General features: G+C 48.4%; 1 protein-coding gene and 1 pseudogene across 1 annotated transcript in view; one reads left to right on the forward strand and one right to left on the reverse strand.

The window, feature by feature from the left end:
- IQCK (IQ motif containing K) overlaps nt 1-26,606 on the forward strand; it is a 131,652-nt gene that overhangs the window by 101,196 nt on the left and 3,850 nt on the right. The window contains exon 8 of the mRNA XM_014535850.1: nt 1,558-1,669. Coding sequence (XP_014391336.1) covers nt 1,558-1,669 — 112 coding nt within the window. The remainder of the gene's footprint in view (nt 1-1,557; nt 1,670-26,606) is intronic.
- LOC102258394 lies at nt 15,005-15,514 on the reverse strand (annotated as a pseudogene).

A 26,606-nucleotide genomic window follows, 5' to 3' on the forward strand; every position in this document is an offset into this window, starting at 1 on the left:
CCAGGCCCCTAGTAGTTCTATAAAGAGCTGAGTCAGGAGACCGTTATCCTCGGGACATATTCTCCAGATGTCTCAGCATCTGGAACTTTAAGTTATCTTTCAAAAGAAAGTGGACACATACCAACATGTATAAATCAGTCCTTTAGTCCTGAGAGCCACTCAAGGGGCGCTGTGGAGAGGGAGAGGGTGAAGCAGGCGGGAAGGGCGAGTGGCTCTCCTGTTTTCTCATGGGACTTCCGGGTCCTCAGGGTGCACCCCCTGCACCCTGCACAGGCTGGTGTCTCCCCTGGAATACCATCAACCCCCTCCTCCATGGCTGACTCTAGTTCATCCTTCTAAACTCAGCCCAGAGCCTGATTGGTTTGGCTCAGTGGATAGAGCATTGGCCTGTGGACTGAAGTGTCCTGGGTTCAATTCCAGTCCAGGGCACATGCCCAGGTTGCAGGCTTGATTCCCAGTAGGTGGCATGCAGGAGGCAGCCGATCAGTGATTCTCTCTTATCCTTGATGTTTCTGTCTCTCTCTCCTTCTCCCTCTCTTAAAAAAACAAAACAAAACAAAAACTCAGCCCAGAGGTGCCTGCTCCATGAAATGCTTCTTCCCACTTCAGGCGAGTGCAGTGCCCACTGGTGTCCCTTACCCACCCACATCCTTGCTCGCACCTTACTGGCTGGCCCTCCTGTGTGCCGTGTCTCTCACTGCATTCCTCCAGGATGGCCAGGACAGCCTGCCCACATCCAAACCCTAGTCACACCCCGTTCCAGTCTGTGACTCAGTCTCCGTGCCTGTGGAATGGGGATCATCATTCCTGCCTCAGTGGGTAGTTTTGATGATTAAAATTTCTAAAACACTTAAACAGTGCCTGGGACATACCTGCTCAATAGATACGAGCTATAGTAATAATGAAAATAGTAATTATAATTACTTCCACATGTGTTCACAGAGCTGTGGTGACATGGGGACCGCGGTTAGCCTAGGCCACTGCCCCGGCCTGCAGGGGCTGTTGAGCACTGAGGTGTGTGTGGGTCACGCTGAGATGTGCTGTGAGCACAGCCCACCGTGAAGGCAGCACAAAAACTGACAGCGAAGTTCAGTCATGCTTTTATATTGAGTGCGTGTTGAAATGACATTTTGGATCTTTTAGCTTAAATAAAATATATTCTTAAATATAAAGCCAGCAGCTTGTTTTAACTTTTAAGAGGAGACTGCAAGGAAATCTAAAACTCCATACGTGGCCCCATTATATTTTCGTTGCACAGCCTGGATCTAGGATGTTCCCCACCCTCTGTTAGAATTGCAAAGCCTCACGCCTTATTTATGCTCACACTTTATGTAAACTTTCGGAGCAGAGATGGCTTATTGGAGCTGGAAGCTGTCAGATTGGTTTGTAGGGTCCCACGCGGGGCTAACAAGCTGAGTTCACCCAAGCGGAAGGGGACTAATGATTTGAGGGGTTCAGGTTCAAGGGGGCTCACGCTTTGGGGGATTCAGGTTCAAGGGGGCTCATGCTTTGGGGGATTCAGGTTCAAGGGGGACTCACGCTTTGGGGATTTTTCAGGTTCGCTGTGATCCTGAGATCCAAGAGCTGCGTCAGTGGCAGAAGAAGCTGCGCGAGGACAAGCACATCCGTGAGCGGGTCAGACTCTTCTGGGCCAAGCAAGAGCAGAAAGGTGGGCTGTCGGAGCGGAGGCAAGGCCTCATCTCCAGAGACTCTGACTTGCTGTTTCGGGATGGGCCCCAGGCACCGTGCGATTGCTGAGGTCCCTGGGTCTGACCGGCAGCAGGTTGGATACTGACGAGGGGCTGGGCCCCAGTTGCTTTGTGCCCTTTACCACGTGGGCCCTGCAGGTCTGAGCGCGGCGCAGGAGGAGAGGCCCGGTCATCGTGAGCGCACTTGCTGTTTGTTGTGCTATTTGTCTTCACTGCTAGTGTGAGCTCCATGCAGACAAGATTTTCCCTAGTTCAGTACCTGCCACAAAGTGGGCCCAAATGAGTACTGGCTGAAGGAGTGAGTGAGTGAAGGAGTGAGTGAGTGAGTGAGTGAGTGAGTCAACAGGTGAAGGAGTGAGTGAGTGAGTGAGTGAATGAGTGACTGAACAGGTGAAGGAGTGAATGAGTGAATGAGTGAATGAGTGAGTGAGTGAGTGAGTGAATGAGTGAGTGAGTGAGTGAATGAGTGAGTGAGTGAATGAGTGACTGAACAGGTGAAGGAATGAATGAGTGAGTGAGTGAGTGAGTGAACAGGTGAAGGAGTGAATGGATCCCTGGGTTTCAGTCTGCAGTTAAGAAATAGAGGCCCAGGAAGGTGGAGGGACTCGCCCAAGGTCACCCGCAGGTGGGGAGCGCTTCCTGTGCTCAGTGCTCTCACACATGCCTGAGGGGAGAGGCAGAGACAGGACACCCTCCTGGGTCTCCATCAGACCAACCCCAGGAATCCCCTGAACACGGCACATTCTTGTCCAGTTTCTGGGCGTCAGGTTCTTGCTGTTTGTGTTGTGTTGACCGAAGCCCCCGTGTAGGAGCAGGGGACCGCCTGCCACTAAGAGTCCCATCGGGGGTCCTCGCGCTGAGTCATTTGTCAAGCTCACGCACTACAGTTACTTCCTGTTTTGATCCTTAGGAATCTGGGTTGCTAGCGTGGAGATTGAGAAAAGAAGTCCCCAGCCAGGGTGGCACTGTGGTTAGACCCACAGACCTCTGATGAAGCCATTTGAAAATGAATGGAAACATATGTTAGTCCTTTAGATTTGCAAAAAAAAAAGACAGGCAGAGCCCGGCTGGCGTGGCTCAGTGGTTGAGCATTGACCTGTGAACCAGGAGGTCTCAGTTTGATTCCTGGTAAGGGCACATGCCCAGGTTGCAGGCTTGATCCCTAGTAGGGGGCGTGCAGGAGGCAGCTGATCAATGATCCTCTCTCATCATTGATGTTTCTCTCTCCATCCCTCTCTGAAATCAATAAAAATACATTTATTTTTTTAAATAAAGACAAGAAGAGTGATTGCAAATAAAAATGATGTTTTTTACTTCATTTAGAAAACCCACAAACCCATCTGTGTGCAAACCCAGCAAACAAACACTGTTTCTCATGGTGAAGTCATTTATTCAGACTGTGCTCTGTACTGTCGTATGAATAAACTCGCCACGTTCATTGCTGGGAGCAGCCGTGGTGCAGCCAGGAGGCCAAGGGGCCCAGCACCAGCTGCCTGGTGCTTGTGGTCATTTATAACCGGCTTATGTTACTCGGAGTTAGAGGCATCCCAAACCGGATTTTCTTCTAGGACAGAGACTGATGATGTTATCCTTGAGTCTCTATCGGGACAGTTGCAGGAATTATTTTAAAATGTTTGTGACAAGAATTGCTGCTAATATAATCCCAAAGATGATACCTAAGACATTTTTGAGATGCCATCGAAAGTCCCTTCTCAGTTACTAGCATGTCTTTAGCTTCATATAGTCCAACAGTTCTCAACCTGTGGGTCGTGAACTATGAAAATACATCCTGCATATCAGATATTTACATTACGATTCATAACAGTAGCAAAATTACAGTTATGAAGTAACAACGAAAATAATTTTATGGTTGGGGGTCACCACAACATGAGGAACTGTATTAAAGGGTCGGGGCAGTCAGTAATAGTTTTCCTTTGTGCGTTGTAACGGACTATCTGTATCTTATTGGAAATCTAGTAAGAGGAGGAAGAAAGAAACCATAGAGAGTGTTCCCATAACATCAGATTGTGTGTGTGTGTGTGTGTGTGTGTGTTATTTATTCGTGTACCAATACTCTTTAAATGACTATCACGTCATCTTGATATTTTAAAGAAAGAGGATGAAGGTGGTTGACCTGTCAAAGGAAACAGATGGTTTACTTTTATTTGTTTAACTGTTTATTCTCTACCTCCTTTCTAAAGTGGTTTGTAGTTGCTTATTTTTAGTAAATGTGGTAATTAGGTTAAGAAAAAAAATTAAGTAGGGAAAAGATAAAGCCACTAAATGGAATAAGCAAAATACTCCAAGGCTTACACTGGTGGATTGTAGATTTCTTAGAGACAAAGCAGAGTGGGAGGAGGGAGGGTCTGTCGCATAACCTGCAGTGTCCATAAGAAAGGAAAATGGCCCTTCCTCACCACATGTGGTGTGTATAGGAGTCTCAGTGGTGTTCCTACGTCACAGAGAAGCACGGCTGAGCGGTAGGCCCACACAGAGAAGGCAGCACACTGACCCTGAGGGAGAAGCCCTCAGGAAGACCCTGTGACGCAGTGGGAACCATCTTCCCCAAACATAACACGGGCTCCTTCCAGCAGCACCTGCTGTGGGAGGGGGGCCAGGAAAGCCTGGAGGGATGGGGCGGGGACCAGAGAATTTCTTTCCCTGATTTTTAAATCTAGAATTTTAAGTGTAGATCATAATGACAGAGTTTAACTACTAGGGTTGGGTTTTAAGGGTGGTTTAAAGCACACACCTCATCCTGGCCACCCCACATCTAGTGCCCTGGCTGCCCTGGGGCATGTAGTGCTTAGATCGGGAAGGGTGTCTGGAGCTGAGGAGTGGCTGCGATTCACACAGCTCTGACCCAGCGCCTTACGTTTCCATGTGACCTCCCGCTGCTCTCAGAGGGGGTGTTCTCTCTGCTGCACAGGCAAAGCCAGGCTGAGATGAACAGGGCTCACACAGGGTTGCATGGCCAGCAGGGCCAGAACCACATCTGCCTACTGCCAGGGAACCCAAGGCCACTCATGCCATGTCGTCCTCCAGTTAATGTCACCCTGGTGCCAATGGGCGTGCTGGCCCAGGCACAGCTTCCCAACAGGGAGCCAGAACCCCAGCGAGGCAGTGACCATGGCCAAAAAATCGAGGAGGTTTGGGAGTGGGGAGGCTGAGTCCCTAGCCCCGCGACTGCAGGATCTACCGCCATGTGCCTGGGAGATGTTTCTTTAGAACAGGAAGCCGGGGCAAGTGGAGAAGGATAAGGACCTTCCCTCCCAAGTTTCCTGCCCATTGAGGGATAAGGAACAGCAAGGACTTCACTACAAACAGGACGCCGGGCTCAGAGCACACAGCCCGGGGCTTGGGCTGGGGTTCGGGCATTCGCTCTGCCGCAAGTGACTAACACACATGCTCTGTTGTCTAACAGCAAAGTCAGCTACTCAGTGACTTATCTTCCAGAGACATCCACTGAGTGTGTCAGCTCATAGTGTTTCTCCATCCGTCTACCAACATAGAAGTATATTTATACAAACAGTGTGGGGCAAAGTAGGTTTAGAGTTGTGAGTATGCAAAACAGTTTATTCTTGTATTATTATTTGTTAGTTATTATATTATTTTCCATATGAACAACTGTAAACTAAACTTGCCTCACTATATTTATAAACATACAAACATATTACATATAGTTACTGTAACTTCCTTTTTCCTTCACTTGGTGATATATCAGTGACATCTTTTCATGTCAATATATATATAGATCTATCTCATCATTTTTGTAGATATGCTCTTGGTTATTTATAGAACTACTAGAGGCCCGGTGCACAAAAATTTGTGCACTCGGGAGGGTCTCTCAGCCCGGCCTGTGTCCTCTCTCAGTGTGGGACACCTTGGGGAATGACCACCTGCTGGCTTAGGCCCACTCCCTGGGGGATTGGGCCTAAGCTGGCAGTCAGACATCCCTCTGGCAGCCTGGGAGCACTCAGGGGATGTCCACTTGCAAGCGGGGAGCAGGCCTAGCTGCAGTCAGACATCCTTAGCGCTGCTGAGGAGGCAGGAGAGGCTCCCACCACCACCGCTCTACTGGCAGCCGTCAGCCAGGCTTGTGGCTGAGCAGAGCTCCCCCTGTGGAAGCACACTGACCACCAAGGGGCAGCTCCTGCATTGAGCGTCTGTCCCCTGGTGGTCAGTGTGTGTCATAGTGACCAGTGATTCCCAGTTGCTCTGCTGTTAGGGTCAATTTGCATATTACCCTTTTATTACATAGGATAGAGGCCTGGTGCATGGGTGGGGGCTGGCTGGTTTGCCCTGAAGGGTGTGCCAGATCAAGGTGGGGGTCCCGCTGGGGTTCCTGGCCAGCCTGGGTGAGGGGCTGAGGGCCATTTTCAGGCTGGGCACACCCCCTTCAGGGAGGGGTGTCCTGCTGGGGTGCCTGGCCAGCCTGGGTGAGAGACTGATGGCTGTTTGAAGGCTGGCCAAGCCCCCCAACGGGGACCTTTACCCCATCAGGGTGTGGCCAGCCTGGGTGAGGGGCTGATGGCTGTTTGCAGGCTGGCCACAGCCCATTCATGGTAGGGGTCCCCACTGGGGTGCCTGGACATCCTGGGGGAGGGGCTGAGGGCCATTTTCAGGCTGTCCACACCCCATTCAGGGTGGGGGGTCCTGCTGGGGTGCCTGGCCAGTCTGGATGAGGGGCTGATGGCTGTTTGCAGGCTGGCCAAGGCCCCAGTGGGGACCCTCACCCCATGAGGGTGTGGCCATCCTAAGTGAGGAGCTGATGGCTATTTACAGTCTGGCCACAGCCCCTTCAGGGTGGGGGTCCCCCCTGGGGTGCCTAGCCAGCCTGGGTGAGGGGCTGATGGCTGCTTGCAGGTTGGCCACAGCCCCTTCAGGGTGGAGGTCCCCGCTGGGGTGCCTGGCCAGTCTGGGTGAGGGGCTGATGGCTATTTGCAGGCTGGCCACAGCCCCCAGCCACCCAAGCTCCCAGTGGAGGCTGGCTGGAAGCAGGTATCTGGGATTTATTTAGCTTCTATAATTGAAACTTTGTTGCCTTTTGCAGAGGTCATAGCCAGCCAGAGCAGGCAGGAAGCTTGGCTTCCTCCATCGCCGGGGCAACCAAGCCTCCTGCTTGCTCCAGCTCCGTGGCTGCCAGCCACCATCTTGGTTGGGTTAATTTGCATATAGTCGCTCTGATTGGCTGGTGGGCGTGGCTTGGACATAGCAAAGGTACGGTCAATTAGCATCTTTGTCTTTTATTACTGTAGATTTCTGTAGGATAAATTTTTTAGAAATGGAATTGCTGGGTCAAAGAACATGAACTTATTAAGTTTAGACAGTGACCATCATATTGTCATTCAAAAACATTGTACCAATTTACAGTTCGTCACCAACCAACTTTGGGACTTTGTATGGGTGATGTAACCTTTGTGCTTCATTTTCCCTGCTGTAAAATGAGAATGATTATGTCTCAGGGATAATTAATTAGAAATGAAATCATTGCTTTGATAATACCATGGCTCCTTAAGAAGAAATAATCTGTAAATTGAAAGTGTCACTTCTGTTTTAATTTTTCTCTCATACATTCTCCATTATAGCCTGCAAGAGAAATTAAAGTCTGTTCCCTCCACCCTGGTGATTCCCTGAGACCCCACCCCATCTAACTTGCGACCCCACCCAAGCTGTTTGCACCAGTTTTTCCATAGGCATGGCCTGTCCTGGCTCAGTCTTCACACTTTCCTAAAATATCTTAAACAAGCAGCATCTTGAGTCAGCATGCCCCAAACCTATCAATAAAAGGCTCAAGACCCAGCACTACCACCAGCCTGTCTTGCTTCACAGCTTGGCCTCACCTGGGCACTTTCAAGCCCAATACAAGTAGCAGTCATCTGCAGATAACTCTGTAGCTCCTGCCAGGTGGCCCAGGCAGTGTCTGACTTTGCATCTCCCAGGAGGCCCCAGTCCCAGTGCACCCGGTGGTCAGTGTCAGACGACACCAGATTACAACTCTACACATCCACAGTGACACACTCAAGGGGTAGACTCAGTGAGCACCAAAGCCCCACTGAAGCAAGTCCTGCCTGATAGGGGTGTTTCCTGCACAGCAGCTCTTCACCGTAGTCACAGCTGGTACTCAGAGCCAATTGGCCTGGAGGTCAACTCCTCCCAGTGATGCCAACAGCAACCAAGGCTCAACCACAACAAGTCTGTGCACACAGCCCACACAGAGGTGCACCTAGAGTGCCCAGCTCAGGTGACTGGGGAGGCTGAGCAACTGGGTCCTATAGGACACCTAATACACAAGACTACTCTACCAATTCCAAGAGACATAGCAGCTCTACCTAATACATAGAAACAAACCCAGGGAAGTAGCCAAAATGTGGAGACAAAGAAACATGTCACAAATGAAAGAACAGAAGAAATCTTCAGAAAGAAAGAAATGAAATGGAAGCAAGCAAACTACTGGATATAGAGTTCAAAACAATGGTTATAAGGATGCTCAAGGATCTTAATGAGAACTTCAAGAGGCTTAGTGAGACTTTCAAGGATCTTAGTGAGAATTTCAAAATGTGAAAAAGGCCCAGTCAGAAATTAAGCATACACTAACTGAAATAAAGAATAATTTACAGGAAATCAACAAGAGAGTAGAGGTTTCAAAGAATCAAATCAACAATTTGAAATATGAGGAAGCAAAAAACACCCAATCAGAAGAGCAAAAGGAAAAAGAATCCAAAAATATGAAGAGCCTCTGGGACAACTTCAAGTGTACCAACATTCACATCATGAGGGTGCCAGAAGGAGGAGAAAAAGAGCAAGATATTGAAAACCTATTTAAAGAAATAATGACAGAAAGCTTTCCCTACCTGGTGAAAGAAATAGACTTACAAGTCCAGGAAGCACAGAGAGTCCCAAACAAGAGGAACCCAAAGAGGCCCACACCAAGACTCATCATAATTAAAATGCCAAAGGTTAAAAACAAAGAGAGAATCTTAAAAGCAGTAAGAGGAAAGCAGTTTGTAACCTACAAGGGAGTGCCCATACAACTGTCAGTTGATTTCTCAACAGAAACCTTGCAGGCCAGAAGGGAGTGGCAAGAAACATTCAAAGTGATGAAAATCAAAGACCTACAACCAAGATTACTCTACCCAGCAAAGCTCTCATTTAGAATTGAAGGTCAGAAAAAACTTCACAGACAAGAAAAAGCTAAAATAGTTTGTCACCACCAAATCAGTATTACATGAAATGTTGAAGAGTATTCTTTATTTTTTTTTAATTTTGGTTCAATTAAACAGTTTTTTCTCTTAAAAAAAAATTACTAGAGGCCCGGTGCACGAATTTGTGCATGGGTGGGATCCCTCGGCCTGGCCGGCGATCAGGGCCTATCAAGGCTTGCTAGCCTGCGGGTGAGGGTGGGGGGCATAGCGGGGAGGAACCACGTGATGTTGGCCAGCCGAGGGAAGTTGGCTGTGGGAATGCACTGACTACCAGTGGGCAGCTCCTGCATTGTGTGTCTGCTCCCTGGTGGTCAGTGCACATCATAGCAACCAGTCAACCAGTCATTCCAGTTGTTCAGTTGACCAGTCACTTAGGCTTTTATATAAATAGATTGATTTCAGAGAGAAAGAAAAGGGAGAAAGAGAGAAATAGAAACATCAATGATGAGAGAGAATCACTGATTGGCTGCCTCCTGCACGCCCCACACTGGGGATTAAGCCTGCAACCCAGACATGTGCACCTGACCAGAATCGAACTTGGTACCCTTCAGTCCACAGGCCGACACTCTATCCACTGAGACAAAATGGCTAGGGCTTGAAGGGTGTTCTTTAGGAAGAGAAAAAAGAAGAAGATGATCAATAATATGAACAATAAAATGGCAATAAATAAATATCTATCAAGAATTGAATCTAAAAATCAAAATAAACAAGAATCTAATGAACAAAATAAACTGATGACTAAAATACAATCAGATGCCTGGAAACATGTTACAGATTAACGAACCTCATAGGAAAGGGGGAAAGGGTGTGGGAAGAGATTAATCAAAGATCTTATGTGCATATATGCATTACCTATGTACACAGACAATAGGGTGGTGAAGCCCTGGGTTGGGGTGGGATCTGGGTGGAGGAGGACAATGGGGGGGAAAGAAGGACATCTGTAATACTCTCAACAATAAAGATTTTTAGGAAATGTGCCTGGCGCCCTGGCTGGTTTGGCTCAGTGGTTAGAGCATTGCCCTGCCGACTGAAGGGTCATGGGCTCAATTCCCAGTCAAGGGCTCCTTCCTCGGTGGCAGATTCCCCAGCCCCAGTAGGGATGGGTGTGGGAGGCAGCCAATAGTTGTGTTTCTCTCACTTCGATGTTTCTCTCTCTTTCTCTCTCTCCCCCTTCTCCCTCCCGTCCACGCTCTCTAGAAATCATTGGGAAAATATCCTCGGGTGAGGATACTGGCTCCAAGGCTGAGCCGCTTGCCCTAGGCACAGCTGCCGGGTGCGGGGCTGAGAGAGTTCACACTGCCTGCTGCACCCTCTGCCTCCTGCTCTCGCGGCCTCTCAGGGGGGCTGCGCCCAGTGGGCGGGGGCGGAGGCGGGGCCGGGCTCATGCTCTCCAGCTGCACCCAGGGCCATCCCACAGAGCAAGCGAGGGGCTGGCTCTGCTCCCGCCGGGTGCGCCTTGGAGAAGCAGACAGAAGGCCATGTGGAGTGTGATTCCACTTCTGTGAACTGCCCAGAACAGGCTCAGCTACAGGAGCAGAGAGTGGGTTGGCGGTTGCCTAGGGCGGGGGATGAAGGCTGATAGCTAACGGGTTTGGGGGTGATGCAAATGTAAAATGTATTGTATTGATGGTTGCACCTGTCCGTGATTATACTGAGAACCATTGAAATATGTACTTTAGACCAGAACTTGGCTGGAGATCCTGGATAGAACCTGGCTGGAAATCCTACACAAACCCTGGCTGGAGATCCTGGAGGGAGAACCTCGCTATGCTGATCAACTGAATGCTAGAGAACCTAGACAGAACCTGGTTGGAGAACCTAGCGAGAGAACATGGCAAGAGAACCTGGACAGAACCTGGCTACAGAACCTGGATAGAACCTGGCTGGAGAACCTTGCTATGCTGATCAACCGAACCTGGCTAGAGAACCCAACTATGCTGATCAACTGAATGCAGCCTCCGTCTCCTTCCTTCTTTGCCGACTCCGCCCCCACCTTTGGGAACCCCTGGACCTGCTGGGGCTGGACCCCAACACATGTATGCATAACACATGGACACTGATAATACTGTGGTGAAGGTGTGGGGCAAGGGGCAGGTGTGGGCTAAAAGGGGTGAATGGGGATAAAAAGAGTACAACTGTAATACTTTCAACAATAAAGATTTAAAACAAGTTTAAAAAAAATATGTACTTTAAATGGGTGCATTAGTATGGTATGTGAGTTATATCTTGACAAAGTTGTCACAAAAATAATAAAAATGAAGGCACAGATGATCCCATATCCATTAGGATGGACACTATAAAAATAGGAAGTAAGTATTGGCAAAGATGTGGAGAAATTGGAGCCCTTGTGCATTGTTGGTGGTAGGAATGTAAAATGGTGCAGATAAAGTGGTTTCTTTAAAAATTAAAAATAGAATTACCATATGATCCAGCAATGAGATATTTGTACACACATGTTCATAGCAGTGTCATTTATGATGGGCAAAAAGTGGAATTAAGCCCAGTGTCCATTAATGGATGAATAGATAAGGAAACTGTGGTCTGTCCGTACAAGGGAATATTATTAAGAAGGACACTCTGACGTACACTACAACGTGGATGAGCCCTGAGGACATTATGTGAGCGAAATAAGCCAGACACAAAAGGACAAATACGTGTGACTCCAGTTATGTGAGGTGCCCAGAGTGGTCAGACTTACAGAGACAGAGAGTGGGCTGAGGCTGCCGGGCCTGGGAGGAGGGACAGTGAGAGCGAGTGTGTGATGGGACAGCGTCAGCTCTGCAAGACGAGAGAGCGCGGAGGTGTGTGCACGTGCCCAGTGCCCTGTGCTGGCGCTTTAAAACGGTTCATGGTGAAATGTATTTAACCACAATAAAAAATTGGGAGAAAGCAGTGAATGCACAGACCCCAAATTACCGCCTGGCTTGTTCCCTCACCTTCAAGGCTCTGTGGACTGTCACCTTCTCAGGGGTCCTCCCGGCCACCTGGCTCCCACCCCTGTGCCCTGGTTGTCCCCATCTAGTGTGTGCTCTGCAGGCCAATTAACAAAGAGCTGACTGCGTCCACACGTTTATTGCCACATGCATGCCTGGTGGATGGACAGGAAGTGGTGGTGGTGATGTTCATTGTGGCCCCAGAGAAACAGACCCTGGGAGGTGCCCAGGCGCGGGCCAGGCTCTCCGTGTGCTAGGGGTCTGCATGCAGAGCGCAGTCATGCTGTCCTGCTGGGTTAGGTCCTGGACATGTGGGCTTTGACTCATGGTATATCTACGCACACTCAGATATATCATGAGTCAAAGCCCATGTGTCCTGCCTCTTGCCCCTCATTCTGCGGCAGCGCACACGTTCTTTATGGAGGTAACATGCTGGGGAGAGGTCTTGGTGCCGGCTTTCACAAGAAGCCCATCAGGACTCAGCCTGTGGTGAAGTCGCTGGGCATGAAGCACCTGCTCTTTTAAACCTGTTGGCCGGCTTTAAAGGGCAGTGGCCCACCTGTCTAAGGCCCGCCCTCTCTCCAAGCACCAGGCCAGCCCTGCTGATGCCTGGCATTCACTCTTAGGCTCTAAATACAGGACTTGAGCAGCTAAAGTGCCTACCACCTTCTAGATTCAACACTCATTAGTCCAGGACGTGGAAACATCGAAAGGTGTAGAGAGGGAGCTTGATGTTAAGGACAGACTGGCTCCTTGTCCCCTTGTCCTCATTAGGAAAGTGTCAGATCAGAGAAGTCACCACCACGTTGTCACCGAGGATGCCGTGGTGTACAGGGGACGTCAGCGTGCCTGCCTTTGTCTCCTCTGCAGGAGGGAGTAAGGAGACTCATGGTTTGTGCAGGTCCCACTGTTGTCGTGGGCATTCAGGTGGCCCTCGCTTGAGTATCGTTTAGGAGGGTTCAGAGTGAGCAGCTAACAATGGCAGAGAGAGTCCTGGGCTTGGAGTCCCAAGACCTACATTCACACCCTGCTTGGAAGCTTCCTCGCTCTGTGTCTTCGAACAAAGCACTTAACCTTCCTGGTCTTCCTTTATTTGTAAAATAATATGTCACATGAAATTAACACTGTTCTGAAAGCCCAACTGAGAGACCAGGTTATTTGAGTTAAAAAGATTTGAACTAAAAATGCTCACACAAATTCTTACTGGCTGTGTGACCTTGAGCAAGTCACGCGCTCTGAGCTTCAGTCCTGTCATCTGTATAATGGAAACAATGAAAGCACTCCCCTCACTAGATCCCACAGAGACCCACAGGAAATGTGCATGAACACACTTGGTCCAATGCCCCCTACACAGGAGGCGCTCGGTGATGATCAGTGCCTGCTATAAACCACACATTTTTACATCATTTCTCCTTCTGTGGATGGTGAAGTCAATGAGTGGGTTGCCACAAGCCTTTTACAAATGAAATAGAATGGAGACAGAAAATATCAGGATGTATTTCTTATATGAGGACAATGCTAACAGTGAAGTTTTTGTTTCTGGTGTGTGTTCATGTACTGTAAGAAGCAATGACAGTTTAAAAATATGAAAACCATTGGATTAGATCAGGTTATAAACTTGGATCCTATCTATAATAATAAAAGCATAATATGCTAATTAGACTGGGCATCCTTCCGGACGACCTTCCAGACGAAGCTGGGCTGCGAGGGAAGCCGGGTCCTGGGTGCCAGAGGGAAGCCCGTGCCAGCAGCCGGGGGAAGAAAGGCCTACTATTGCATGAGTTTCATGCATTGGGCCTCTAGTGATCTTAGATTTTACCTGAATTTGCGGAGGTGGTATATCTTTGGCTTAAAAAAACCAAGATAGCTCTAGGAAATAGCCATATTAAATGCACTTCAGAATTTTTTTGTAAAAATATTGTTTGCATCAGACTCCGTTATGTCTTTTTATAAAATAAACCCCCATATAAGAAATGTTATTTAGCCCTCCTGGCATGGCTCAGTGGTTGAACATTGACCTCAGAACAAGGAGGTCACGGTTCAATTCCCAGTCAGGCATATGCCCGGGTCGTGGGCTCGATCCCCAGTGGGGGGTATGCAGGAGGCAGCTGATCACTGATTCTCTTTCATCAGTGATGTTTCTATCTCTCCCTCCCTCTCCCTTCCTCTCTGAAATCAATTTTAAAAAAGAAAGAAATGTTATTTAGCAGGTGGTTATCAGGGAGGATGTTGCTTCCCTTGAGGAAACAGTCTGCTTCTTTCCCAACACCCGCTTTTGGCCTGTCTGCCAGGAACCTCCAAGTCCCACGTGAAGCTCATTTATTGCAACTTATGAATTCTCCTGGTTACTCCACTTCTCTTCTGACATGGTTCTCTTTTCTCTCTTTATTAACTATACTAGAGGCCAGGTGCATGAAATTTGTGCACAGGGGGGTTCCCCTCAGCCCAGCCGGCACCCTCTCCAATCCAGAACCCCTCGGGGGATTCCTCTCACAATCCGGGAATGCTGGCTCCTAACTGCTCCCCTTGCCTGCCTGCCTGATCGCCCCTAACTGCCCCCCCTGCCAGCCTGATCACCCCTAACCGCCTCTGCCTACTGGCCTGATCACCCCAAACTGCCCCCCACCCCGCCGGCCTGGTCGCCCCACGCAGCCTGCTGTTCTATTGTTTTTAGTTGCCCCTCACTAACCCCTCTGCTGGCCTGGTTGCCCCAGGAAGCCTGCTGGTTGTTACTGTTACTGTGACAGCATCCCAGACAATTTGCATATTCCTCTATTGTTAATATAGATTTGGTTGTACACTGGTCTCAAACCCTTTCAGGGAGGAAGTTTGCTATACATACATTAAGGGAGAAAACAGGAATTTGTCTTGTTTGCAACACAGAGGCTGTGCCTCTCCCATGGGACCATGGCTGTGGAAGAACATGGGCTCTGAGAAGCTGTGACTAGGGCATGGTGTGTCCACTCCGCAGAGGGTGAGTTTATCCATTTTGTAGAAAAGATGAATACTGTTGGCATTTGTTTTAACAGAATTTTCAAAAATTACTTTCTTCTTAACTGATTATACAAGTAATATTTGCTCTTTGTGGAGAATTGCTCAAAAAAGTAAGTCATTGTAGGCCTCACACCCAGAGACGACCACTATTGAAATGGCATCCTTTTTTTTTTTTTTTTTTTACCAAAACCACCTTTATTTTAGTCTTCAATGTTCTTTTTTCCCCCAAGATAAACATGATTAACTTAAAAAATGGCATTTACAATGCCTCTTCAAAGCATTCCCCTTAACGGGAAACTTGGCTTCACAGAATCCAGACAGTGAAAGGTTTAAAAAAAATTATATTTTGTGTCATTATAAAACAAAACAGAATCTAGCGTAAGTCAGGGAAATCCATTCATACTTCAGGTCCTTCTCCTCCAGGAACCAGCTTTGTTATATTATTTCCATTTAGCAAAATCTGGTCTAATTTAGTGATCCTTCTTCCTTCTGGTGTGACTTCAAACTCAGTGACATCTTATAGTACCATATTGACAAAGTCATCAAATCCTAGAAGCATGCCAACAGTTTCCTTATCACTCTTCATCACGATGTGAATTCTTGATCCTATACACTTGTCCACAAGCTCTAGAGGCAGCAGCTGTGACAGGTTAGTGGTAGCATTAGCCACCATGGCAATGCCGGAAGTGCCGAAATGGCATCCTTTTTAAACAAAAAAAAACCAAACTAACAGCTTTTTGAGGTATAATTAATCTATATATATAAAAGCCTAATGTGCAGATTTTCCCCTCAGGAGTTTGCTCGCTTGCTATGATGTGCACTGACCACCAGGGGGCAGTGCGGAACAAAGGAAGGCCCTGGCCACAGCCAGGGAAGGGAGGCCCTGGCCAGCAGCCAGAGGGTCCCAATTGGCCCTGATCACTGGCCAGGCCTAGGGACCCTACCCGTGCATGAATTTTGTGCACTGGGCCTCTAGTATGTCGTAAAATTCAGAGTGTAAAATTTACTATATTCACAGGATTTGCAACCATTGCTACAGACAATGTTTACACATTTTTGTCATCCCCCAAAGAAACCCTACTCCCCTAGCCATGCTCGCCAGACCTTCCCCCAGCGGCCGCTCCTCATCACCCTCTGTCTCTAGATCTGCCTTTGAGACGGGCTTCTGTCACTTAGCACTGTGTTTTCCAGGGGTATCCATGTTGAGGCAGTAGCAATACTTAATTTATGTTCATGGCTTGAATTAGTGCGGCTGCCTTAACAGGATGCCACAGCCTGGAGGTCAGGCAGCAGGCATTCATTCCCCATGGCCTGGAGGCTGACAGCCGAGGTCAGGCACCCACGGGCTGGGTTTGGGTGAGAGCTCTCCAGCTCTCCTGAAGCTGCCCTCCACTGTGTCCTCACAGAGAGGAGGGGAGAGCACTGGTATCTCTTCCTACTTATTTGGGGATTTGGGGAATTGGATTGGGGTTCCACACTGTGACCTCATTAACCTCACTCACCTCCTGAAAGGCCCCGTGTCCTATAGGCTTCCATATCGAAATGTGGGGGTGCCCAATCCCTCCCATGGCAAGGCCAAGTGACGTTCTGTGGTTTGGATGTGTTCCATCTTGCTCCATCCATTCATCAGCAGTGATGTTGAATTGTTTCTCCTTTTTGGCTGTGCAAATAGTGCTGCTACACACATCGGTGTGCAGGTTTTGTGTGGACACATGTTTTCATTTCCGTTGGGTCTATACCTAGGAATGTAATCGCAGGGCCGTAGGGTGACCAACTTTAGATTCAGCTGTTTGTGTAACTGCCAGACTATTTCCATCTATATTCAGAGCCAGTGCCGTGTGAGGCTCCAGCTTCTGCGCGTCCACGCTGACTTGTCACCCTCCATGGGACACAGCCGACCCCGTGGGTGTGGAGGGGTCGCGTGGGGTTTGAGTCGGGTTTCCACGGAGCCTGGCCATGTTGCACAGCTTCCTGGGCCTCTTCTGGGCGTCTGCTCGGATCCTTTGCCTTTTTAATTGGATTGTCTTTTCATTGCTGAGTTGTAAGAGCTCTTTATATACCCCAGATACAAGTCTCTTATCAGACACATGATTTGAGTTTTATGGTTATCTTTTCACTTTCTAGGTGTTTTTTGAAGAACAAGAATTTTTAATTTTGATAATGTCATTTATTTTTTCATTTGTTGCTTTGTGCTTTTGGTGTCATATCTAAGAAACAATTGTTTAATCCAAGGTCACAAAGATTGGATTTTTTCTAAGAGTTTTATGATTTTAGTGCTTTCTTTCAGGTCTTTGGTGGATTTTGAGTTGATTTTGTCTGTGGTATGAGATAGAGGTCCCACTCCATTCTTTTGCACATGGATATCCAGTTGTCCCAGCCCTGTGTGTTCACACTGTCCTTTCCCCACTGAATAGCTCTGGCCCGCTTGCTGAAAATCAGTTGGTCATAAATGTGAGAATTTTTCTGGACTTTCAATTTGACTCCATTGACCTATCTGTCTCTCCTTATGCCAGTACCACACTGTCTCAATTATTGTATTTTTCTAGTAAGTTTTTAAATCAGAAAGTGTGAGTCCTCCAACTTTATTCTTTTTTTTTAATTAAGGTTGTTTTGCTTTTCTGGGTTTTTTTGAATTTTCAGTTGTCATCTTTCTTGTCAATGTTTTTTGTTTTGTTTTTTTAATCCTTACCAGAGGACATGTTTTTATTGATTTTATGGAGAGAGGAAGGGAGGGAGAGAAACATCAATGTGAGAGAGAAACATCAATAGGCTGCCTCCCATATGTGTCCTGACCAGGAATCAAACCAAAAATGCATCTCTTATCTTTAATTTTACATCAGTGAGATCATATTCCACAGCAATTATGTTCATGTGTCCCTGTTTTCTTTACTTAACTTTATTCATAAACATATCCCCCATATGTTATAAACTGATTGTATATACTAGAGGCCTGGTACATGAAATTCGTGCACAGGAAGGGTCCCTAGCCCTGGCCGGCGATCAGGGCCAATCTGTGGGGCGACCAGCAGGGCAATCAGGGGGGCCCCGCTGGCACCCACCTTGGCTGGCCTGGGGCCTGCGGGCTGGAGGCAGCTCCCTGTGTTGAGTGTCTTCCCCCTGGTGGTTGGTGCACATAATAGCGACCAGTCGTACCACTGTCGTTCTGCCGTTCAGTTAATTTGCATATTGGGCTTTTAGTATATACCCGATTGGCCCTGATCACTGGCCAGGCCTAGGGACCCTACCCGTGCATGAATTTTGTGCACTGGGCCTCTAGTATGTCGTAAAATTCAGAGTGTAAAATTTACTATATTCACAGGATTTGCAACCATTGCTACAGACAATGTTTACACATTTTTGTCATCCCCCAAAGAAACCCTACTCCCCTAGCCATGCTCGCCAGACCTTCCCCCAGCGGCCGCTCCTCATCACCCTCTGTCTCTAGATCTGCCTTTGAGACGGGCTTCTGTCACTTAGCACTGTGTTTTCCAGGGGTATCCATGTTGAGGCAGTAGCAATACTTAATTTATGTTCATGGCTTGAATTAGTGCGGCTGCCTTAACAGGATGCCACAGCCTGGAGGTCAGGCAGCAGGCATTCATTCCCCATGGCCTGGAGGCTGACAGCCGAGGTCAGGCACCCACGGGCTGGGTTTGGGTGAGAGCTCTCCTGGCTCACAGAAGCTGCCCTCCACTGTGTCCTCACAGAGTGGAGGGGAGAGCACTGGTATCTCTTCCTACTTATTTGGGGACCAGTTCTATTGGATTGGGGTTCCACACTGTGACCTCATTAACCTCACTCACCTCCTGAAAGGCCCCGTGTCCTATAGGCTTCCATATCGAAATGTGGGGGTGCCCAATCCCTCCCATGGCAAGGCCAAGTGACGTTCTGTGGTTTGGATGTGTTCCATCTTGCTCCATCCATTCATCAGCAGTGATGTTGAATTGTTTCTCCTTTTTGGCTGTGCAAATAGTGCTGCTACACACATCGGTGTGCAGGTTTTGTGTGGACACATGTTTTCATTTCCGTTGGGTCTATACCTAGGAATGTAATCGCAGGGCCGTAGGGTGACCAACTTTAGATTCAGCTGTTTGTGTAACTGCCAGACTATTCCCATCTATATTCAGAGCCAGTGCCGTGTGAGGCTCCAGCTTCTGCGCGTCCACGCTGACTTGTCACCCTCCATGGGACACAGCCGACCCCGTGGGTGTGGAGGGGTCGCGTGGGGTTTGAGTCGGGTTTCCACGGAGCCTGGCCATGTTGCACAGCTTCCTGGGCCTCTTCTGGGCGTCTGCTCGGATCCTTTGCCTTTTTAATTGGATTGTCTTTTCATTGCTGAGTTGTAAGAGCTCTTTATATACCCCAGATACAAGTCTCTTATCAGACACATGATTTGAGTTTTATGGTTATCTTTTCACTTTCTAGGTGTTTTTTGAAGAACAAGAATTTTTAATTTTGATAATGTCATTTATTTTTTCATTTGTTGCTTTGTGCTTTTGGTGTCATATCTAAGAAACAATTGTTTAATCCAAGGTCACAAAGATTGGATTTTTTCTAAGAGTTTTATGATTTTAGTGCTTTCTTTCAGGTCTTTGGTGGATTTTGAGTTGATTTTGTCTGTGGTATGAGATAGAGGTCCCACTCCATTCTTTTGCACATGGATATCCAGTTGTCCCAGCCCTGTGTGTTCACACTGTCCTTTCCCCACTGAATAGCTCTGGCCCGCTTGCTGAAAATCAGTTGGTCATAAATGTGAGAATTTTTCTGGACTTTCAATTTGACTCCATTGACCTATCTGTCTCTCCTTATGCCAGTACCACACTGTCTCAATTATTGTATTTTTCTAGTAAGTTTTTAAATCAGAAAGTGTGAGTCCTCCAACTTTATTCTTTTTTTTTAATTAAGGTTGTTTTGCTTTTCTGGGTTTTTTTGAATTTTCAGTTGTCATCTTTCTTGTCAATGTTTTTTGTTTTGTTTTTTTAATCCTTACCAGAGGACATGTTTTTATTGATTTTATGGAGAGAGGAAGGGAGGGAGAGAAACATCAATGTGAGAGAGAAACATCAATAGGCTGCCTCCCATATGTGTCCTGACCAGGAATCAAACCAAAAATGCATCTCTTATCTTTAATTTTACATCAGTGAGATCATATTCCACAGCAATTATGTTCATGTGTCCCTGTTTTCTTTACTTAACTTTATTCATAAACATATCCCCCATATGTTATAAACTGATTGTATATACTAGAGGCCTGGTACATGAAATTCGTGCACAGGAAGGGTCCCTAGCCCTGGCCGGCGATCAGGGCCAATCTGTGGGGCGACCAGCAGGGCAATCAGGGGGGCCCCGCTGGCACCCACCTTGGCTGGCCTGGGGCCTGCGGGCTGGAGGCAGCTCCCTGTGTTGAGTGTCTTCCCCCTGGTGGTTGGTGCACATAATAGCGACCAGTCGTACCACTGTCGTTCTGCCGTTCAGTTAATTTGCATATTGGGCTTTTAGTATATAGGATGATTAGCTACATAATTTAGTTATTTTCTTATTAGGCACTTTTTTCTAAATTTCGCTATTGTAAATATTGCTGTTGTGACTGCCTTCATTCTTAAGAGAGTTAAATTTTGTTTGTGTAGCTACTGAAGATATTTTTACATATTAAAGACACTAACTTTTAAATCAAACTTTGATGTGACTTCCCTCAGAGTAGTAGAAAGCACAGACAGATGTCTCAAATCCCACATTTGCAACTTAGAAAAGTCACTGACCTTTCTGAGCCTCAGTGTTCTCATCTGAAAATGGAGATAATACCTTAGCAAAATTGTTTTAAAGATTGAAGACAATGTAGGAGTAGATATGTGGCATTGCACAAACCTGACCTATTATAGAAACTCACTAAATAGTACTTAAAACGATGAGTATTGTCATCGTTGTTGTTGTTGTCATTAGCTATATATATTTTTTTAAACTTTAGATAAAAGTACTTATTTATTTTTTATAAAAAGATCTGCAGGGTTTTTTTTGTTTGTTTTTTTAAAATATATTTTGTTGATTTTTTACAGAGAGGAAGGGAGAGGGATAGAGTTAGAAACATCGATGAGAGAGAAACATCGATCAGCTGCCTCCTGCACACCCCCCATTGGGGATGTGCCCGCAACCAAGGTACATGCCCTTGGCCTGAATCGAACCTGGGACCTTTCAGTCTGCAGGCTGACGCTCTATCCACTGAGCCAAACCGGTTAGGCTCGTTAGCTATATTAAAAGTTGCAAACGCAGCCGACATGTAGCAGTAATCCTGTGAGGAATTGGGGTGACATTGAGGCCTTTCCTATAAGCCTGGGAATTGCAGTTATAATGGTTAATATCCCACATTAACCAGAGAAGTGTTTTGATGTCATGCACCAAACAGATGTCTTCATTTCTGAATCGGTGTAGGTCTGTAAGGTTAGTTTCCTGGGATCATTTCATAGCAATGTCTGTGAGCGGGCTTACCTCCATTTGTGTAGCCACTGAAGATGTTGTTTACATATTGAAAACACTTAGCTTTTAATTCAAACATCGATCAGCTTCTGGGAGCAGGGCTCCGCCTGGCCAGTGCAGCACACACAGCGGTGCTGACGCCAGGAGCGGGCTGAGGGCGCCCCAAGTTAGAGTGGCTGCTTGGTCACCTCGTATTGGCAGCAGGGCTAACGGGCTTAGACCAGGCGGACAGGGCTCTCATCCTGGGGAGAAACACCTTCCTCTGCGCCTGTTGTGTGCCAGGCAGGTTTCTGGTAGACTTTTGTACATTTCAGTTCATGTGTAAATATCAAGATTGGCCTGTGCATTAAGGCCCGAGAGAAACCCAGCTTTATAGGTGAGGGCGCAAGTCTGCAGAGGGCCAGCCAGCAGGCTGAGGGCGGCAGTCAGCCAGGAGCCCGCTCGCTCCCAGCGGGCCTCTCTAATGCTGAGACCTGGGTGTTCCCACCAGCTGCAGCAGGCTTTGCATTTCTGGGGAAGATGTCTGTCCTTTTAACAGCCTGGAGGCAGAGAGAGGGGGTGGGGCTGACACAGGAAGCTAGGTGAGGTTTCATTTATTGTTCAGCAAAGATCCACCGATCTGCTGTGTGGGACCAGGCCTGCCTGCCGGGTGCGGGGACACAGGAGACCATGAGTCAATGCCTTGCTATGCTGGTAACTGGAAGTTTTGAGGGAAAGCCATTGCTATTCCAGTCACAAGCACACCTTCCACCTGGGATGACTGCTGCGCAGAAGCTCAGGGCCCCACAGGGTGTCCGGCATCGGCCCTGGTCTGCGACTGGGAGTGAGTCGGGAGCTACCAGATGGAGGGATGAGAGGCCGTGGCCAGAGCCCAGAGGGGCTGCACCAGGGCTGCAGAGAGGAGAGCTGGTCGGGGGAGGGACCCGCACAGAGCAGGGGCCTCAGGACCTTGGTCAGGACTTGATCTGGCCAGAGAGCAGCAGGGTCCTCTGGGTTGTAGCCAGGCAGCCCGGTGGCAGCAGCGGCAGAGGGCTTGGTGGGAAGGCCAGGGTGTCTGCAGAGGAGGCAGGTCAGCTGATTGCAGCAGCGGGCGGGCAGAGAGGTGGATGTAGGAGGCCTTTATGGGGTAAGAATGGCATGGGTGAGAGGAGTGACCTTTCTAAGAAAGTGGTTTTGTGCCGGCTGGTGTGTCACAGTGGATTGAGCTGACCCAGGCACTGGGAGGTCACCAGTTGGTTCCTGGTCAGGGCGCATGCGTGGGCTGCAGGCTTGATCCCCAGAAGGGGGTGTGCAGGGGGCAGCTGAACCATGTTTCTCTCTCTCTCTCTCAATCTCCCTTCCTCTCTCTGAAATCAATAAAAACATTTTTTTTAAAGTGGTTTTGTTTGGAGGTAAGTTTCTCACCAAAGTCAGTGTTGGAAACATTCCCGTTGTCCTTTCAGGCCCCGGGAGCTCCCTGTTAGAGAGGTTACTTCCCTCCCTTCTTTGAATATTTGATAAGTTGGGTTTCTTAGTCCTTGGGTGTCTTGACTTGAGTCCCGTCTGGATTGCAGACCAACCATCAAGATAATGAGTGAATACTGCCCATTTTTCAGCAGATGGAAGTAATTTCTCAATCAGTTATTACCTTGTTACAGGAGCTGCTTAAAAGTAAAGCAGAGGGCTTGTGAGGGAGGGCAGCGGGGGCCTCACGCACCCCGATGTGCAGAGCTCCGCAGCCAGGCGGGGAGAGCTGCTGCCTACCCTGTCAGCCTGGGGCTCCTGCAGGCCCTGGGCAACAGCTGGGGGTGCAGAGCAGGAAAAGTCACAGGATGTGGCTGGTGCGCCCGTCTGTGCCCATGCGCAGCCCTGACTCGCCAGGCTTTTGAAGCCACAGGGTTTCGGAGCCATTCTGGTGGCTGGGGCTGTTCAAGCTGCAGTGCCGACATTCCAGTTTGAGGCAGTTCGATGAACGGTGACATGGAGCTGCCCTCGTAAGCTGAGACGCAGCATCTGTAGCAACACATAGGAATAGCACTTGGAGCTTATCTATCGGATTTGTAGAAAATGGTTTACATTTTTCTTTAAACATAGCCTCTCCCGGCTTTCCAACAGCCACCATGTTACGTGTATAGTTAGGACATGATTGATCGAGCATCTGCCATTTGCCCGGCAATCAGTGCCGTCGCATTTCATCCTTGCACTCTGCTCAGAGGAAGGTCTTCTCACCTCCATTTTACAGATGAGGGAGCTGAGGCTTCCAAAGGTGGAGAGCCCGGCCGGGTGGCTCAGTGGTTGAGCGCTAACCTATGAACCAGGAGGCCCTGGTTGGATTCCTGGTCAGGGCACACGCCTGGGTTGCGGACTCGATCCCCAGTGGGGGACATGCTGGAGGCAGCTGATCAATGATTCTCGCTCATCATTGATGTTTCTTTCCCTCTCTTTTCCTCTCTGAAATCAATAAAAAATATATATATTTTTAAAAGGTGGAGAGATTTGCTCAAGTCGCTCAAGTGAGGAAGGTGAGGCTCGAGGTGGGGTCACCCAGCTACAGCACTAAAGGTCAAGTCAGGGTGTGAACACTAGGCCTGCTTGATTCCAAAGCCTACCCTTCTATTAGCCAGCAAATGGAGGGGAAAATGTTTTTCTAGGAATTCTGTGGAAACCTTTCCCAGAAAACATTTTGTTAACGTTTTGGGAATGGTCACCTCTACCACGGCAGCCTCACCTTTGGGTAGGTCTCCTGGTCTCCTGCGGTGGGTCTGACGGGACTGGGAGGTCGCCGCCGCTGCCAGCTGGCCCTGGGCCCCTCTTCCATCAGGCCTTTCTCCGTGTGGGCTGACTGATGGCAGGGACATGGCGGAAGTGTGGGTTCCCTGAAAGTCTTTTTTCTTCTGTCTGATATATTTTCCAATAATTCTTTCTGAGAGAAAGTTTTTCCCAATTGTATAGCGATGCATGTATGCTGTAGACATTTGGGAAAAACAATCCACCCATTTCTGTCAGTCATTTGCCTGTGCAGTGCTCTGTTGCTTGTTGTTACACAGCTGAGATGCTGGGCCATCACTTAGTGGAGGCACTGAATGCAGTTTGGTGCTGGGCAGTCACGTGGAAAGATGTACTGAGAACATCTCACCAGGACCGCCTGTAAAGGAGGAGTCACTTGTTGGGGAAAAACCTTTTAACCCAGAAAGGCCAGAGGGAAGAAGGGGGAAGTGCTGGCCGCGTGCAGAACTGCCTGACCTGCAGCGATGCCACGCTGGCGTCCACCTCTCGACAGAGCGCACCACCCTCCTGTCCCCACGATATTTCTAGATGCAAATTTCAGTTTTCAAACACGCATCATTAAAGTTACAGGAAATGTGCCCCTGTGTTTTCCCCTGGACATTTCACCTCTTCTTTTAAGCTTTGCAGAAGCATCACGTTTTAAGGGCTGCGTCCATTCATCAGATACCTAGCCATTCTGCTCTTGCTGGAGGTGTAGGTTGTACCCGACTGTCTACACCAGCGGTTCTCAACCTTCCTAACGCCGCGACCCTTTAATACAGCTCCTCATGTTGTGGTGACCCCCAACCATAAAATTATTTTCGTTGCTACTTCATAACTGTAATTTTGCTACTGTTATGAATCGTAATGTAAATATCTGATATGCAGGATGTATTTTCATTGTTACAAATTGAACATAATTAAAGCATAGTGATTAATCACAAAAACAATATGTAATTATATATGTGTTTTCCGATGGTCTTAGGCAACCCCTGTGAAAGGGTCGTTCGACCCCCAAAGGGGTCGCGACCAACAGGTTGAGAACCGCTGGTCTACACAGTAATGCAGGCCGTCGTCTGTGGCATCGTGGCATGTCCATGATTACAGAAATCTTCCTCTCTCAGGGAGAGAGCGGTGAGATTGTGACCCTGTGGAGGTTAAGGGCATGGACACAGGAGCCAGGCAGCCAGGTCCAGTGTGATCTCTGGCCCCTTTGTGCCTCAGTCTCCTCATCTGTATGACTGGGGGAAATGGCAGCGCCTACCTCACTACCACTTCATACGTGTAAAGGGGTCAGGAAGTACCATAGAGGTGTTTGCTCTTATTCCAGAGTCCCAGAAACTGGGTGCTAATTGGATTAAAATTTTAATATTTGCCCTAGCCAGTTTTCCAGTGGTTAGAGCATCGGCCCACAGACTGAGGGGTCTCGAGTTTAATATGGGCACAGGTAGGAGGCAACCAATCAATGTGTCTCTCTCACATCGATGTTTCTCTCTTTTTCTCTGCCCCTCCCTCCCTTCCACTCTCTCTAAAAATCAATGGGAAAAACATCCTCTGTTGAGGATTAACAAAAAAATGAAAATGTAAGGCTTCTTGTGCGAAGTTGCTGTGTGGAGAGTGGGAAGCTGCCCCTTTGTTTGGGGTCCGAGCCGTGATGGATGAGCATTTAATGGAGCGGCATCTCTCTGGTGTGTGAGTATCTTGTGGTTCCTGTAACTCCCTGTTTATTTTCCCGCCTCCTCCTAGAACAGTGATGGCGAACCTATGACACGCGTGTCAGAGGTGACACGCGAACTCATTTTTTTGGTTGATTTTTCTTTGTTAAATGGCATTTAAATATATAAAATAAATATCAAAAATATGTCTTTGTTTTACTATGGTTGCAAAGATCAAAACATTTCTATATGTGACACGGCACCAGAGTTAAGTTAGGGTTTTTCAAAATGCTGACACGCCGAGCTCTAAAGGTTCGCCATCACTGCCCTAGACTGTGAGTTCCCTGAGGTCAGACTGTGCCCTACAATAACCCCACTGAGTGCGTGTGGAGTGCGTGGCCCGAGGCTGCTCGGTGCTGAGCCCTGCAGTCCTCTCCTGGCTGCTCCCAGCATCCTCAGGGGCGGGTGCTCAGACCTGGGCAAGGCTGAATGGCTCTTTCCCATCTTTCCCACACTTGTCCCATCAACCAATCTCTCAAGGGGGGGTGGGGGCCCTCAGGCCCTCCTGAGATCCGGATCCTGGAGGCCTGGGCGGGGGCCCATGAATTGGCCTTTGTGCCTGATCCTTGCTGCCAAGGCCATGTCTGGGCAACACCAAGTGAACGGTGGCCCCTAAACTTGCTCCTACATCTGCAGCCTCAGGCAGCCCCTCATGCCGGGATGGAGGCCGCGGCTGACCAAGAGGAGGCATGTTAGCATGCAGGGCCTTACCTGGAGCAGAAGGGATGGTGTGTCCGCAGGGCTCCGCCTCCGCCCTCCTAGGATGGGTGTGCGCTGCCTCCAAGGGGACCAGGGCAGGCGGGCATGCCAGTGGCCTCCATGCGAGGTGGCAGC

This window comes from Myotis brandtii, unplaced genomic scaffold (assembly GCF_000412655.1).
Source record: "Myotis brandtii unplaced genomic scaffold, ASM41265v1 scaffold152, whole genome shotgun sequence".
Taxonomy (NCBI): domain Eukaryota; kingdom Metazoa; phylum Chordata; class Mammalia; order Chiroptera; family Vespertilionidae; genus Myotis; species Myotis brandtii.